Source organism: Gopherus flavomarginatus, chromosome 15, assembly GCF_025201925.1.
Source record: "Gopherus flavomarginatus isolate rGopFla2 chromosome 15, rGopFla2.mat.asm, whole genome shotgun sequence".
Classification (NCBI taxonomy): Eukaryota; Metazoa; Chordata; order Testudines; family Testudinidae; genus Gopherus; species Gopherus flavomarginatus.
In genome coordinates, this window is record NC_066631.1 from 30701941 (window position 1) to 30720058 (window position 18118).

Consider the following 18118-nt stretch of genomic DNA (forward strand, 5'->3'; position numbering starts at 1 on the left):
GCTGCTCCATGCCTCAGATTCTCCACTTGTTATACGGTTACGCTTCCCAGTAGAGAACAGTCCCCCAGCGATTCCTTAGCTAATAATGATTCTCATAAATATTAAATATGGTGCTTCTGGACACAGCCATGATCAGGACCCCACAACTGCTCTGAATAGCTTCAGCTCCTTTCTAAAACATGGCATGGGCAGAGAGATGCAAGCCTTCGATGGGCTCTCGGCTTTCTCAGGACTATGAGCTATTTGGCCATCGTTTGTTAACTCCTTTTACTTCCATATTCCAGAAATGGCTGAGCGGCACAACACCAAACAGCTCCTGAAGCTGGCCCGGGATCTCGTGTACAAAGTCCAGACGCTGATTGAGAATAAATGAAAGGCCTGGGAAGGGCGGGCTGTTTGGCGAGACGTCACGGATCCCGTCCAACACTTCCTGCCCCATCTCCTTTTTCTTGAAGTGCCACACCAGTGACAAAAAAGCCTTGGTAGTTTGAGACATGCTGCTCTCTAAGATGAAAGTACCCTTCTTTCTGCTCTCATGCAGTTGAGCGTAGACATTAGAGGAAGGGTCCCCTGGTTTAGTTCTTCAGTTCAACATTCATTTTCAATGATTGACCAAAGATCTGTAAATCTGCATCTTAGTTTTTGTTTCAAACATTTCTACTTTGGAAGCAAATCCTGGGCAGACACTATCTTGCCTTGCTTTGCTTTCATGGTATTACTGCAGTTCCGGTTCCCATCTTTAGCAAGAGCACTTTCCAGACAAAGCTTTCTCAAAGAGGGTGGGCTACAGGCAGACAGTGCTTCTGCTGTCTCTTGGGTCTACCTTTGAATTTGCAGCATATACTGCAGGGGAACAAAGCACTTCCCAAGAAGCAGCTTCCCCATGTGAGAAGAAAGCCAGGCAGCATCCCTCTCAAGCTAGTAAAAACTAGGGTGTTCTCCACATTCGGCTCTGTGGGAGGAGCGGGAGGCTGTGCCTTCAGCAGAGAGACTCTGATCAGAGAAGTTCCTCCTACAATAGACCCTCTCCCTTGTTTGGGGCTCTGTTTTCCTCCCATTCCCTAGGGTTTACAGTTTGCTCCTCACCCCAGGATCAGAGCATGTGGAGTTCCAACTCCGGCTAAATTTCCAAAAGAGCTCAGGATGCCAAGTATTTCAGTGCCAACATAGGAGCTGAGCTGTACTGGAAAGTCTGGTTCCAACTGTGGGTCCTGAGCACTTGAAAAATCTAGCCTTGAGCTCTTTTGAAAATTCAGAGTTTGTGCCCGGAGGAGTCTCTTGTGTTTATGGAACCTGATCCTTAGCCCATTGAAGTCAATGGAAGGACTCCAGGTGGCCATCAGTGGGCTTTGGGTCAGGCCCACATGGACGAAAATAGACCAAGCATAGCATTCTCCGCTCTGGGTACCCAGAATGGTGCAATTCCAAGGCAGCTCCCCTGCAGTGGCACTAGCGTTGTGTCCCACTGGTGCTGTGGCGTGCAGCACCTTGGCCACACAAGAGCAGCAGGAAAACTGAGCTGCAGGGTAATTGTGAGGTTGGTGCAGCCAAGAGTTTGGGTTTATTTTTCAACTCAGGTAAAAAAAGTAGAAGAGGAAAAGGAGAGAAGTGGGTTGTGTTAGTGGGTTAGTTCCCACCTGCCCAGGAAGGTCACTGTTATGGCTAAACCAATCCATGGTTGCTCCTGGCAGCTGGGAAAATGCTTTGCTGTAGCTCTTTCAAGGGTACCTTCTCTCAAATTGTGCTGCGAAAATCTGTGTGCCAGCCATGAAATGTGTGATAAATGTGTTTTCTCTTCCTCCACTCAGCTACCCCAGCAGGGCTAGGCCAGAGCCCTGTTTGCTGAGGGAGTGGTGTTCACCAGAAGGGGAAAGGGACTCCTCTGTTTCTCCTCTTGCAGAACCCTTCTTTGTACTGATGTATTTTGTATTCGTGTGTTGTCTGTCTCAGACGTTGCTTGCAGAAGAAACCCAGAAGAAAGTAGTGCATGCTCCAGAAATCACTTGCAGAGTATAGTGAGCCAGTCTGCAGTATGTGAACAAATCAGCTCATCCCTCTGTACTGTTGGGGTGCAGAGTCTGTAACTGCAAACCAGGGAAGGGCAGGGCCTGCTGAACCCTTTTGCTGGAGAAGAATACAGCGCGAGGTGAAAGCAGAGGAAATCTGTCTTCTCTAATTTCTTATTTTGCAGGCTATTTGAACTTTATCCACGTGAGGTACGAAACCCTTTGAAGCAATTTTCTGCCCAGGTTAGAGCCAATCTGCTGTATTAAACTCCCAAAAGAGCTTAATTTACTGGAGAAAACAGTCCATACTAGCATCTGAAATAGTCTGCATGGAAACTGAAGAAGTTGGGCTTTAAACCTTCAGGTTCGACTATGAATCTCTCATCTTTTCCTAAAGCAGAGAGCAAATCTCATGCCTACACTGGTGACCTGTTCCTGATTCTAGACCTTGTAGCTTTTCAGATGTTAGAATGGATAAATAATCTGAGTAACCTTGTTCTAAAGTGGAAGGGATCAAAGTGACACTTTTACATAGCAAAACTAAGGAATAATAACTATTAGATAGGCATAAATAGTAGTATTTTATCAAGCAACAACTCTGATGACACTAGTTTTCAGGCTTTTTTTTTAAACGGATAGCTGAGAATCCTGCACAATATCAGCTATCTGTATTATCTGACTGTGTCTTTGGGCCCATCAGTAGCAGTGTTTTTGAATAACTTCTAACAAAAAAAAAAGTATTTATTTATTCTATTGACTGTACATTACTGTGTGTCCTTGTATACTGAATTCAGTGAGTGTGACTCTTTATGCAAATGGAGATCTATCTTTCAATGTTGCAAACATATCTTGTAAATGTTTACCAGAAAATTGTGTCTATATATACAGTATAGAGAAAAAATGTGATTTAAGTCGGGTATTATTTTTTTGAGGGGGGAAAAAAAATCTTTGCTTCTAAGAACTGCGTGGTTCTCTATAGCACCTACTCAATGATGTGCCAATCTGTCACTTTCCTTGTACTGTGAGAATTGTTCTGTTAAAGCAACAAAAAGCTCAATGCAGGTTAAGAAACCGTTTGACCTCAGCTTTGCTTGGTGTATCGCTGATTAAAAATTGTGGAACAGAAACAGAGGTAACAACTTTATCCCTGACCCCTCAATGGAATCGCCACAGGTGGCTTCTTTCATCCCACTGATTTCTGTGGAGCTCTGCACAGGCACTAGGGTCATCCTGGGTAGAAGTGATTGCAGGATCAGGGCCTAATGTGTTTTATTACAGCAAATTAGATTCCCCCAAGAATTTAATATATTAGGCTGCAGTTAAAGCAACACTGCATCCATTTTGCTCTAAGAGTATGAACGTTAAACTGACCCCAAAGTACTCTCCAGAAAAATAATGAAAAGTGTCCATAGAGAAAGCTTGAGGGATACATTCTACTCTCACTTTGAATGTAAATCCAGAGTAACTCCATTGCAGGCAATGCACCAAATTTAACATTCAAATGGGAGCTGCCAGCATACATTAAAGTCAGTGGAACAAATTTTGCTCTCGGGTATTCCAGTGGGAGTTGTGCATGCAGATCTCAGAGCAGAATTTGGTCAGGCGGATGTCTTATCTTGAGTGCTTTGTTCTTTAAATGCATTTCTTGTTCAGATAGCTTGCCAGGTTGTTAATTCACATGCACAGCTGCAGGCAGGTTGGCTGATTGGTGGGGTTTATAAACAGTGCATATTAGAAAGTCAAGATGTACTGTAATCATGGCAAATTTCCATAGCTTTTGGCCATATGTGGTCCTAGCTCAGCTCTGCGTGTGTGTCCATAGAATGTGTACTTGGAGTCACAAAGGCTCTGAAAAACTGTGGGATAGTTTGGATTTCATAGGGACATTAGAGCCCCTGGAAACTGAGACTGTTCCAACAGAACACTCAGAGAGCAGTAAGGGGTGAAGGGGGCATTTGCTTGTCTGTCTGAAATAAAAAATTGTGAGCAAATTGATTCCAAAACCAAAACATGAATTAGATAACATGACTGTGTGATGTCCCCACTATCCATCAGTGGTTTAAATACTTTAGAACCGTGATTTTTGTATACACCAGTCTTACAAACAGCCAGTTTTATAACCCATTTTTCCTGACAGGGGAAAAATAAATCACATAATGAAAGTGGCGTCACTGAAAAATGAGTCAACATCCCTTCACATTCTAATGGCTCAGTGTATTGGAAATCGCTGTGGAGGAGAACAGGAACGTCACACAGAGTATCATACTGCAACTTGAGCACCGTACCACTGTCAATTTGAGATGTTCAATTTTCTGAACTCCTCAATCCCTAATTAGTTGTAAAATAGAGGTTCTGTTGTAATGAATGGGAACTGACCTCACATGACTTCCAACTAATGCACACAGGGCCTGGTGTGTCTAGGGTGACCAGATGTCCCAATTTTATAGGGACAGTCTTTTTCTTGTATAGGCTCCTTTACCTCCCACCCCGTCCCGATTTTTCACACTTGCTGTCTGGTCACCCTAGGTGTGTCCATGGGCTTTAAGTTGTTAGATCCACACTGCAATCCGAAGGGTGGTTGCAGTACGTGAAGACGCACCCGATATAGTGTTAATCTAGCTAGGTCAGGTGCCAATAGCAGTAAAGCTATGGCAGCACGGGCTAGCTGCCCGAGTGCATACTTGTGCTTGGGCAGTGAGTCTATGCTGCTACTGTTAGTACCCAAGCTAGCTAGCTAGATTCAAGCTTGCTCAGCTATGGCTACGGGTGCTGCAATATCTCCAATTGCAGTGTAGACCTACCCTGAGAATCCACTTGTATGTGCACAATTTTTGTGCCAATGTATATATCCATTAGCATTCTCTGTGTGCACAAATGACAGTGCGTAAACTGAACAGGAGTCCTGGTGGCACCTTAGAGACCAACAAATTTATTTCAGCATAAATTTGTTAGTCTCTAAGGTGCCACAAGTACTCCTGTTCTTTTTGCGGATACAGACTAACATGGCTGCTACTCTGAAAACAGTGTGTAAACTGTGTATGCAGGTAAGTGCAGGCCACCTTTTAAGTCATGCTTGTATTGTAATTTGTGTTGTAATCCATGCATAATATGTCGATTTCCATTTAAATTGATCAGCGCTCTGCAAATCTTGTGTATGACATCTAACTCACACATTGAGTGGTTTCCTTTTGCTGATTTAAACAAAATGAGTTAGGAGGGTGGCCATTGGGAAAGAGTTTGCTTATGTCTATAATAGGATAAAGGTGAGACCAGTGGAAAACAAGCACATACTCTCATACTAAAAGTCTAGGGATCAGGGTCAGTACAAAGCTACCCAGAGTTACAAGAGCAGGATCTTGCTTATCTAGCTGTTGCACCTCTTTTTCCTTCTCCTCAATCCTTTCCTTTCTGCCTGAGTGTGCACCTGTGTCGTAGAGGCCCTAAAATTTAAGTATTACCCTGGGTTTTCTGAGAAGAGAACAGAGCCATATTACTTCTTTGTTTCCCTTCCCTTCCCTTCCCTTAGTAGCTACACATTGTGCAGGCAGACAAATTGACTTTTGACACTAGGGTAGAGCCTTTGGCAGGGAAATGCATTAGACAATTATTGTGATATGGGGCAAACTAGATGAGCCAGATGAATATTTTCTTTCTGGCAACTCCATATGGATGCAATTTGCACCTCTAAAGTCTCATGTGAGCTCATATGTTGACTCTCTGCAGAGAGGGGAGGTTTTTTCACTCTATATACTTTAATTAGAACTACTTAGCTCTCAGATCAGCTTGCTTTGTATACATTATACTTAATGTCCAAAATAAATTCCAACCCTGATCCTTTCCTAAGGGGGTTGTTAATGGATTCTTTGCCTGCATTTGAGCTTTCTGCAGATGTGACCCACCAAACAACTCTTGATATCCCTCTTTTTTCAGCATTACTAAAGTAAACATTTTAGAAGTGGCCTTTGTTCCTGAATGTGTTTTTTTTATAAGAGGTTTTTCTTTTTTGCTCTGTTGAGATTCTGGATGGCCTTTCTATAAACACTTCTCATATAGATTGATGTATCTTCCCAAGACCAAGATTACATTGAAGGGTGCGATGCTGCAGAGTGTTACTCTTACTCAGCCTTTTATTTTTTAGCAGCCTCTTACCATACAGAATTTTGTTTTTGCTGTAGCTAAAGACAGCAATAGAAGCACAGATATTAATGATAATTTTTACTGGTGGTTTAAAAGCCGTCTCAAGGGAAGCAATTGTTCTTGATGCTGTAATGTAGACAGCTTAATTTTAGCTCTTCTGTTTGGGTAAAATTCACCTCTCAGCAGAGGACAGGCACGAGCCACTTGAGAGGTATGTAGGCCTTTGTGGGCCTAGGCCAGGGGTGAATTTCACTCCTACTTTAGTTTTTCTTATGACTATTTTTTTTAACTGTCATATGTCATTCTTGCACCAGAAATGCTTGACTTTCTTCTCTGTCCCCACTTGCTCTGTCAATCGACTGATTTCACGAGTTGGGAGCTACTTTAGTGATAGTCTATAAAGAATACAGAGCCCTTGTTCCACAGCCCATGTCACACATGACATATGGTTTTTTTTTAAATTTAAGTGACTTGAAAATATGCAATGTGAGTTGCTGCTCTGTTTTTCCCGTGTTGTAGCTTCCCTGTTCAGCCAGTGATAGTCTCTGAACCAATTTCATCAGTGAGATAAAGGGGAGAGATTGTTTTTAAATTTGATAAATGTACTGAAGAAATGGCATCCTTGTGATTTATCTATCTGCTTTGGAATTTTAGCTAATACCAGCAGTTCTAGTAATGTTTCCCATATTTCTTGAGCACATGTAGATACTGAAAGAGCACAATTTGTTATTTATGTAGTGCACATTTTCTAGCAATATAGAAATTTGGTAATTATTGCTGGAACTAATCATTAAAATTCTGCAGTAGATAAAGATGGTGTTTTCCTGTATAATATTGTACCTCTCCCAAATACCTTCCATTACATCCCTTTGAATCTTGCCTCATCTGTCTTCCTACTTAGGGTACCCAAACCACCTTAACTCTCTCCTGTAGTTACACCATGCAAGAAACATACCTTAATGATCAAAATGTTTTTTAGTTTTTTCAGTTCCAGATTAGATTAAACTGATTTTTAAAGACACGTTAGATTTTTTTTTTTTCGTGTCACTGAGGACAAGTGTTATGGTTGTTTGTGTACCTTAACTTGCATTTCTGTAGCTCAACATATTTGGATTTTAAGCTTAACCTTAACTCTGAATATCCTGGGTTTATAATGCTTGTGTTTTGAATAGTTACACCATCCTTGTAATGTATTTTATCCTAAATTAGTGATATACATTATCTAGTTTTTGTCGAGAGTTTCCTTTAAAAAATATTAAAAATTCATACATGAACACTGACCGAGAAGCCAAAAGAGAATGTTACAGTGTGATATTGCTAATGATTTCAAGATGTGAAATATTGTTTTATTTTTACTTTTAGGGCCAGGCTTCCCAGTAGGTTCTAGCTGCGTTATGGGTTTTGGGAGCAGCAGTAAGTAGCCAGACTGTATTGGCTAGTTAAGCTGCATTTATGACTGTTGTGCATTGACAGATCAGCATGAAGTAACCCGCATTTATACCCCGGCTTCTGTCTATCTCCTGCCCTCCACATTTCACCTTAGTTCCCCACCCATGTGCCCTTTCTGTTGGGTGAATCTAATGCAATGGATTGGTTTGGGAATGAAATAATTAGGATTAATGGTCATTTTTTCCTGTTAGTTTTCATAACCGAAAGTGTCTCCTTCAGCAGAGGCTGGAACATAAAATTATTTAGAAAAGCTCAAAGAATTGCCTGCTTTCAAAATGGCCACCACCACCCATTGTTTCCAATAACCGTGAAGCCGCGTTGCCCTCAGAGTTGCCCTCTCTGCGCCATGAGGAGCTTGCTGAATGGAGGCAGTGGATATCTTTGCTAAGAGCAGCATGTGAACTCACTCCCATTCAGAACAATAGGAGGTAGCAGCCAATTCAAATGAGGGCAATTTTTCATGGAATTCTCTGTAAGAGGACTTTATCTCCAGCTCCTGCAGAGGGAGGGACTTTCAGCAATAGTTTAAAATGACCGTTTATCTGAAAAGTAAATAAAAATCTTAAAATATTAGTCTGTGCACAAGTTCTCAGTGAGCTCGAACTGTATGAGAAATTTGAAGAATCTGGGTTGTTTCCTTAATAAGATAATTGAGGTTAAATAAAAAGGCCTGACACTGGATACTACATTTCTTAAGAGACTAATTTTTACCAAATTAATTTACTCCTAAAATTAATTAACAGATTTACTTGTAAATTCTCAGAAAATTCATTCTTCTCTGAGTAAGTGCTGAGAGTTTGGGGAGAATAATCTGTATTTTTCATAAACAGAGGTTGCATCCCTGCTTTATGTACAAAATGTAACTCTACCTTCACTATGGACTCATGATTGGCACCTATATAATTCTAAAACCTATAGTACCAAGCTTAGTTTTTGCTAAGTACAGTGGGTAATCCTTAGAAGATAGACCTCTTATACATCTGGGAAATTAATGATAAACTTACCACAAGGATGTGTTGGAAAAAGAATTAAATTTAACAGGATTATGAATGTACTGTATGAACCAATGTTAAACGTTATGTTGCCCTACAACAAATTGCTGCTTTTACCCATAGGATGCCATTTTGGTCTCTGGGACTCACTCTGTATGAGATTAATGAGCATTGTAGCTTTTATTATAACATTTGTAAAAGTGCTGCTAAAGTTTGTCTTGGCATATTTCAACTTCACAGTTATATTTTATTCATGCTTTTGGTTTTCTTTGTAAATTGTTCCTTACTGTTGTTCAGAAAGACAAACTAAAACTATATTCTCTATGGTTAAATGTATTTTCAAATCAATAAAATCCTGGCTGTTGTTTATTGCTGTGCTTTCACTGACTAGAGACACTAAGAAAGGAGTTGTGGAAAGTTTTGTATCTCTTTTAGTCAGATTCTTCACTGCCTTTTGCCATCAGTTACACCTGTGCAAATGTTATCAAATGGAATAATGTTTTACACACAGGATGCAGTCTTACTGTTCACAGGTATCGATGATGCAGGATCAAAGAAGTGAAGAATCAGAACCTGAATCTGTAGTCAGAACTCTCTTTGACAAGAAAGGTTTTCATGGGTCAAATGTACATGATGAGTCTTGTCACTTAAAAAGATCAATAACTGAACTGAGTTCTTTTCTTTCAAAAAAACCTCTTTGATCCTGTCAGGAAAGCGACATATAGCTGAATCCTAATCAACCCTCCAAAGATACAGAGATGTTCAGGAATCAGTAGAAGAGGGAAACATGTTGGCAGCTGGTTGGAAATGGAGGTTTGGATAATCGAGTCTCTTGTGCGGCAAATGCATGATCTAATTCTCTCCAGCAATTTCTGTTCAGCTTTGGCACTGGTTAAGAAGCTGTTTCAGCAGCATGGATAGAAAAGAAGTTGTCTTAGAAGTGCCTCTTCCTAGAACACAGTGAGACAATTACATGTTGCAAGTGAAGATCATCACTTTTGTGGGGAGTCAGGAGTGATTAGCAAAAATGCAAAACATTTGTCATTCTCACCCTGTGTCCTTCATAAACCTCCAAAGACTGCTTTGTCAGGTGGAAACCTGCTCAACTTGGACCTGAGTCACAGACCATTGAAGGCCGTGGGAGTCTTTCCACTGACTTCAATGGACTCTGGATCTGGCCCTTTGTACACAAATATTAGCAAAGGAAAGGTGGTGGATATCACCAGGCTCTTCTCTCTCTCCCTTGTACTCTTTTGGAAGATGAAGTAGGATTTCTGTACTGGTGCAGCTGTGTCTAGTCCTCTTTGGGTTGTTGCTCAGGTTGAAAAGCAGGTCAGGAGAGAATGAAGAGAGAGGTTTTCTAAGCTCTTAGTTGTCCAGGAACACTGCATGAATGATGCATGCAATTGCCAATCCATCTGAGGCTTGTATGATGTACTTGCTTAGGGAGATAGAGATACCATCTGATTAATGCTGAAGCAGAATTCAACTACCACATCATATCACCTGCTTTTGCATCTTGACAGTGAATGACCTGGATTAGGATAGAATTATAAAACCCTTAGGCATGTCTGATGTGTTGCATCAGCAGCAGTATGTGGGTGACACTATGGACTGAGTTCAAAATATTGGATGGAAATGTTTTGTTTGGAAAATGTGAAAATAAACATTCAGATAATAATAGACACAAAATAATGCTGAAAGGGACAGATGTTTAAATACTAGTTTCTCTGGTGCATCTTGGAATTAAAGCTCAGGCTTAGTGTCTTTCCAAAGCTTGGAACCTGAGCTACAGATCCATGTGAATGCAGAGATATAAATAGATCTAAACCGAGTTACAGATGGTGAGGGCTGCAGAGCTAGCTAGATACAGAAATCTCTGCAGGGAAGCATGTTACTAAAATGCTTCCAATCGAAACTGTGATGCTCCAAGCTTTAAAACATTGTGCATTTCACCCTGCTTCTGTATTGCCAAGCTCTCTGTCCTGCTGTGGGCAGCCACCATTTGTGGTCTGGTCTCCTGGAAGCACCTCCGACCTTGGGGCATTCATCATCTTGCACAGTCAGGCCACACCTCCCCTTGACTTTAATAGGAGTTGAGGGCACTCAGCACTTCACAGGAGCAACCCATATGCCTTATGCATCTTGCTGGTGCTGTCCGACTCATGGGTGCAGCTTCCTCCCCACCTTAGCACCAGCAGTGCTGCTCTGAAGGTGGGTTACAGCCTGACAGAAGTAAACACCCACTCTTTGCCTAGCAGCTCTGACTCACTGCCTCCTCTCCTGACTTTGTGGCGTTGGCAGACTGGTGCATCACTCAGTTTGAATACCACTCCAGACCTCCCACCTGACCTTCCTGGGAGGATAAGTCTCCCAGCTAACAAAATAATCCAAACATTATTGACCAGAACATCCAACTCCTTGCCGACTCAGATTCCTGAACCCAAAGAAGCTTTAGAGTATCTTTTAAAATTGTACTAGCAACAGGTGTACCTAACACAATTAATGTGTTATGATCATTGTGCCTATAAACAGCCTCAGAGTGTCAGAGGACATCAAATCTACTGAATCCTGGAATGTAACATCTTCAGAGATGCTTGGTCTGGTGCCTCTTGTTAATTCTGTGTTTTTAAGGGGGCATCTAGGTATTTATAAAGAGGGTTTTCATTACTGCGTCATCAGGAGAGATGAATAGTCATCAAAACAACTCATTGTTTATACCATACCATAATTCCACAAATATAATCCAAAAGTGAAAATCTCAGATGATTTACTCAGGTGTTCCTGTAACATATTTTGTTTCTAGTCTGCTGTGTGAGAGAAACTAACACATGCTTGAGTTACCCAAGTTGCAATTAGCAGTGGTGCAAACTGTTTTTATCTGCAATGAGGCATATTTAGGTTTATTAAACTGTTGACAAGGGAAGTCTCCAATGTGTATCTAAAAATCATTGCAATGTCTGGGACTCTCTGAAAGTGCACTTCTTGCTTTAACCCTTTTAGTGCCAACTCTTTGTAGCAGGGAATACATTTACTCTTTTGCAAAGCGCAGTGTATATTTACAGCATTATGATAACTGCTAATGATATCCTGCATCATGTTGTGCAGTGTTTTCTCCAGTTTCCTATCCGTAACTCAGTAATACTCTGTTGTGAAATGGGATGGCCTCAGAGGTGTGGAATCATGAGAAGTATTCTGACGAGATCTAAATATCTTATGTCTGTGCCATATGTAGGCTTTAGTAGCTCAAGGACTGAGATTTTCAGTTTCATGCAAATCCAGAGCTCTTCATGGCGCTGGTGTACCCAGCAACACAGTGGTGCCGCCTCAGCACAATTGTTCACTACAACCCAGTCAGTTGCACCTTTGCTACCTCAGCTGCACCAGTGTTGGTCCCAATTTGCTTTTACTACTGGTGATAACGCACAAGCTTGACTCTTAGATCCCATGGTGAGTTTGTGGAGGAGTCATAGGAGGTGAAAACCAGCCCTCTTGCTTGTGAACTGGAATCACAGACAAAAGGCAAGAACCCTCTTGATGCTATTGCTGAAGGTGTCTGTCAGAGATGATCTGCAGCTGTTTGATCTCTCCAGAACTTCCTGCCTCTCCGCTCCGCTTTCAGGGTCCTATTGCTTTTTCTTTAACTCCCTCTCCTGCCAGGGACATCTCTCTTCCCATCCCACCCACAGTTGGCCTCCCCTCTTTTCACTACCAGATCCATCTGCTCCCCTTTTCACCACTGCCTAGCCCGTACCTGGCTACAGCTCTGCCTTTTTCTCTCCATTCCCTGTCCCTTTCTGGTCTCCAGTGGTGCCCTGGCTGTCTGACTCTATCATTACCTGGAACTGGACAGATGCTGTCTGCCAGTGCTGGTTAATCAAGCCTCAGCCAGTTGGTGTTCTATGCTACTGCTGTGCTGTGAGTCTGCCTGCCAGGACTCCCAGTGCTGTCACCCCTGAGCTTCCTCGTGGTCATTCCTTCCTTTTCACACAGACAATGGAGACTGATGGTTCTGAGAATGAAGCAAAGCTGCCTTGGGTGAAGAGGAGACAACGTTTACCAACTACTGTGGGAACAATGGGTCAGGCTCTCAGCTACTGGCTGTGTAGCTCATTGACTTCAATGGAAATATGCAGATTTACACCAGCTGAGGATTTGGCCCACCATTCTGTTAGCATTAAGGTGGGGGTTCTTTGCCGCCTGGTGCATGTTGGATAAGAAAAGGCTACACCCTGGTTTTGTTTATCTCTACAAAACCATGGATCAGTCCATCATAAAACACTGGTTTTACTGAAGGATTTTATTGTTCATCCTCTCTTACTAGAATTATACTTTCTATAGCAGTAGAGAAAAAGATCTTGGACATGACCTAATTTAAATTGTATTTGCCGATGACTGGCAGTTAACATGATAGTACGACATCCAGGACAGCCACCAAGTAGTCCCAGCCAAACTCATTTCCCAGCATTGTACGTGGAGGAAGAACCACCAATTTCATTAGCGAATGCAGAATCCAAACTACATGGAAAAATCAGCAGTCCCAAGATTGTGCCAATCACTGGTGGGAGGGTAAATTGCACTGGCCTGCAATTAGACCAGTGCAAAAAATGACAGAGCTTCCAACGTCAGATAACAGGCAGTTGGAAACCACTGGGTGAAGATCCTGCTTCAGAAAGTAGTTTGTTCATTTTTTGGAGGGGTGATGAGGGGAGACTTGACTATAGAAGACTTGGAGAGAGGTGAGCATGGATTTCACACAGGCAGATGTATCCATGAACTCATTATCGCTGCCACATTGGTTCAGTTTGCTGGACACCATCACTAACCTGTGGGCGTCACTGGAGCTTTCAGGAGCGTGAGTGACAGACAATATGAATGAGGCTACCCAAAGGAACAGTTCCATCTCCTGAAAGGTAAATACCTGCAGCTGTTTGCAGATGTTTTGCAGATGACCCTCCTCTGGCAAAGTCCCTGGGATATAAAAATCCAAGACAAGGTAAGAACTGTTCCAAATGTTAGCAGCACCCAACCTCCCAAAAGCAATAGAGCTGCAGTCTGAAACCAAATGTGGGTCTCTTTGTTCAAGAAAAAGCTTGGTGGTACTAGAACATTAGAATATAGTGTTGATTGCCAGACTCCTCACTGGAATGACATTATCACCTATGCCAGGCAATAGTTAGATAGGCCCACTACCCCTTTTGGTGTCAAAATTGAGCGTCCAGCTATTCAAGGAGTCCCCATACCTCTGACGAATGTGTCAGATTAAATAGAAGTGGGTCTTTGCTACTGTCAGGTGCATTTTAATACTGAACACTACAGTTACAAGAGAGGAATCAGTGGAACAGCCCCTAGTGGATTGAGAACACTCACTGTGCTTCTGGCTCCAGGTTTGATGCTGGAATTTTGGAGCCCTTTATTTTGCAAGCTGGACAAGTGCCTTTGGATATTTTTAAAATGCCAAGCAAAGGGGCCAACTGCACATGAACTAGATTTCAGGGAAATACAGTCAGGCATTGGGTTCTTGGTCTGTTTTCTTGGCCACTCCCACTCCTGCTTCATGGATGTGACCTGCTTGCATCTCTCTTCTCAGGCCTTATAGTACCAGCAGTTAATTGCACCTGCAAATTTGTATCTATAGTTAAAACAGACACAAAACTAAAGGTTCAATTGAAAATGTGGCTTGCAACATTAATTGGGTTAATTCATTAACATTCAGTACTTTGAACATTATAAAGTACTATTGTATAAGTGCTAAGTATCTGTTAATAATGCTACTGGTTCTTTAACAATAAAAAGAACAAAAGGGCCAAATATCCCTCTGGTTTGAGCCCCAGGAGGTGAGTCAAACAAGTCACATCAGGGAGGAATCTGGTCCATCTACAGGCACGTTTGCGTATCTTGTGGACCATGTACCTTCCAGGAAACAGCAGGGATATTCTCTAGAGTCCTGTATATGGTGCACATCTGCTTACTTGCAGCTTTTGAGGACCAATAGCAGTGTGTAAAGACCCCAGTGACACGGGTTTGTTTCTGAATCACGCAGGGGATGTCAGACTGAAGCTGAAAATGCAGACCAAGGCCAGGGAGAAAACTGCCCAGACATGATGCCATTGTGGATCTTGTGGACCTAATTTAGGAATGAGTGACACTGTGCATTCTGACACTCGCATGCATTCTGGCTGCAAAGACCCTCTGTGGGCCATCAGCCCTGAATACCCAGAATGCTGTGCACTGCAAACATACCCTCTCCCGACTCCCGGTATACCCCTTAATGCTTGAGGTTGAGGGGTGATGTAGGGTGGTTTTGGCCATTCTATGCCAGGTGGGGAAACTTCTTAATGAAGCTTTTTCTCAGGGACCGTTTCTGTCCCCTTTATAGTCCCTATAGTCTGCCAGAGTGGCTTAAACGGGCTGCGGTGCCTTTCCCTTCTTGCTGCAGGCACTCAGAGCAAACAGAGACTATCAGCAAGTATTACAAACAGGACAAGGCGAGAGCAAGACATCTATGCTCAGAGGCCAGGAGTAAATCACCAGCTACCTGCATTTGTCCTTGTAAACGTGAGGGCCAGTAGCTTTTTAATCTATGCAGAATCAACAGAAATCTGTATTTCCAGATTTGTAGTGTGGCCTTTCCAATTCTTTCTGACGATGCACATGGTGGAGTGCAGCTGGGAGAAGCAAATGGGGAACCACGTCCATTGTCACCAGGTAAGAGTAGTTAGTGCTGGTTGGGTGGTAGCATGTTTTCAAGTGCCAAAACTTATACTGGAAGAGGAGTAAATTCCCTGCTGGCCTGAATTCTACATTTTAAACCAAATATTCTAAAAAATTATTTAAAAAAAATTGTATAGAGGTTAGAACCTCATAAGTCAAAAGCTCCAGGCCTTTCCGCTGCATTATTGCTAAAAGTGGCTTAATTAAAAGAAACCTTCCAGTTAATTAGTCCTTAATGTGTTTACTGTTTGGGGTATATTTGCTGTAATGGCCAGGCACAGATGGCATAGCACCAGTGACTCAGAGCTTGTCTATGTGCAGGGTATAGTTATGGCCCTTGCTATGCCTTCACTGCAAAAAAAGGTGTTTTTTTTTGTTTTTTTTACAGTGAGATACCTAGCAATCCAAAACCCTAGTGTAGATAAGCCCTAAGTGAAAATATACTAATACAAATGGAAGAAATGGGAAATTGATAGTAATGAATTAAATCAGAAGCTAGGAATTGTAGAAAATTGATAATAGAAACTAAGGGATACAAGGAGAAATCTGTTGGCAGCAGAGTTAAGGACAAGGAGTTTTTAAAGTTTATTAGAAACAAATGGAATATAACAATGGTATTGGTCCATTACTAGATAGAAATGTGGAATCATCAATAATAATGCAGAAAAGGCCAAAGTGTTCAATAAATATTTCTACTCCATATTTGGGAAAAAACGGATGATGTAGTCATGTCATATGATAACACTCTTTTCACTCAGCTGGTATCTCAGGAGGATGTTAAACAGCAACTACTAAAGTTAGATATTTTAAAATCAGCAGGTCCAAATAACTTGCATCCAAAAGCTTTAAAACAGCTGGCTGAAAAGCTCACTGGACCATGAATACTGGTTTTCAATAATTCTTGGAACACTGGGGATGTTCCAGAAGACTGGAAGACAGGTGATGCTGTGCTAATATTTAAAAAGAATAAATAGATGATCTGGGTAATTATAGTATTGTCAGTCTGATATCAGTCCCAGGAAAGATAATGAAGAGACTGATACAGGACTTGATTAATAAAGAATTATGGAGAGTAATAAAGTTAATGCCAATCAACATGGGTTTATGGAAAATAGACTTGATATCTATTTTTGATGAGACTACAAGTTTGTGTCATCTTTGAACTGTATCAAGGATTTTATGTTTTCTTCCAGTGTCACTGATACAAATGTTAAATAGCATAGAACAAAGAACTGGAGTAGAAATATTTATTGAACACTTTGGCCTTTTCTGCATTATTATTGATGATTCCACATTTCTATCTAGTAATGGACCAATACCATTGTTAGATTCCATTTGTTTCTAATAAACTTTAAAAACTCCTTGTCCTTAACTCTGCTGCCAACAGATTTCTCCTTGTATCCCTTAGTTTCTATTATCAACTAACTTGATATCTATTTTTGATGAGACTACAAGTTTGCTTGATAAAGATAATAGTATTGATTGCAATAGACATCTCTATGGTGTTTGACTTGGTATGGCACAACATTTTGATTATAAAACAAGGACTATATAAAATTAGCATGGCATACATTAAATGGATTAAAGGCTTGTTAACTGATAGGTCTCAATGTAACTGTAAATTGGGAATCCTCACTGCGCAGGTGTTTCCAGTGGGGCCCCACAGGGATCAGTTCTTTGTTTTATGCTATTTAACATTTGTATCAGTGACACTGGAAGAAAACATAAAATCCTTGATACAGTTCAAAGATGACACAAAAATTGATAAGGGTGGTAAATTAGGACAGGATTCAGAACAATCAGGGTTGCTTGGTAAACTGGAAGCAAGGAAACAATATATATGTTCTAATGTGGCTAAATGTCCATGTATACATCTTACAGGATGGAGGACTCTATCTGGGAAGTAGGGCCTCTGAAAAAAGACTTGAGGGTCTTGGTGGATAATCAGCTGAACATGAGCTTCTAGTGTGACGCAGTAGCCAAAAGAGCTAATGCAACCCTTGGACACATAAATGGGAATGTCAAGTAGCAGCTGAGCAGTTATTTTCTCTTTGTATTTGGCACTGGTGTGACCACTGCTGGAATTCTGTGTCCAGTTCTGGTGCCCACAATTCAAGATGGATACTGATAAATTGGAGCAGGGTCCAAGAAGAGCCACAGGAATGATTAAAGGATTAGAAAACCTGCCTTATAGTGATATCCAGGACCTTATTTTTTAATTGTAACAAAGAAATTAGGGGGTGACTTGATTACAATTTGTATGTTCTTACATGGGGAACAAATACTTGATAAGTACTTGATGAGTGCTTCAATCTAGCAGACAAAATTTTACACTTTATTCCCAGTCTGAATTTGTCTAACTTCAACTGCCAGCCACTGAATCATGTATATTGAGGGTAATTAACCACTGGAACAATTTACCAAGGGTCACGGTGGATTCTTCATCACTGGTAACTTTTAAACCAAGATTGGATGTTTTTCTAAAAGATCTGTTCTAGGAATTATTTTGGGAAAGTTCTCTGGCCTGTGTTATACGGGAGGACAAATCAGATGATCACAACGGTCCAATCTGGTCATTGAATCTAGTGTAATTCAGATCCGTATTTGGCCCAGTCACTGACAGGGCAGTACTTGGATCTATGGCATCTGCAATTAACCTATTTCTCCACTGCAGGGCACTAATACACTACATGAGATAAACAAGACTGGAGGAACAGATCCTTGTTGAAATAGTGTTTGATACTCCATCACAGTTCATGTTATTCATTTTACAAGTTCATTTTGTGTGATCTCTCTTCAGGCTGTAAAGTCTGACAAAGT

The 18118-nt window shown here is 41.4% G+C and overlaps 2 protein-coding genes across 6 annotated transcripts in view; one reads left to right on the forward strand and one right to left on the reverse strand.

Annotated features, from left to right (window-relative positions):
* Positions 1-8947, forward strand: part of SGSM1 (small G protein signaling modulator 1) — an 82161-nt gene extending 73214 nt beyond the window's left edge. For all 5 annotated transcript variants that reach the window (XM_050923413.1, XM_050923414.1, XM_050923415.1 and 2 more), the window contains one exon: positions 285-8947. In XM_050923413.1, coding sequence (XP_050779370.1) covers positions 285-373 — 89 coding nt within the window. In that variant the 3' untranslated portion in view covers positions 374-8947. The remainder of the gene's footprint in view (positions 1-284) is intronic.
* A 3937-nt stretch (positions 8948-12884) lies between these two features.
* LHFPL7 (LHFPL tetraspan subfamily member 7) lies at positions 12885-14695 on the reverse strand. The gene is given in 4 exon segments (XM_050924389.1): positions 12885-13041; positions 13043-13168; positions 13506-13686; positions 14557-14695. Coding segments are annotated over 4 exon segments (603 nt in total).
* Positions 14696-18118: the final 3423 nt, after the last annotated feature.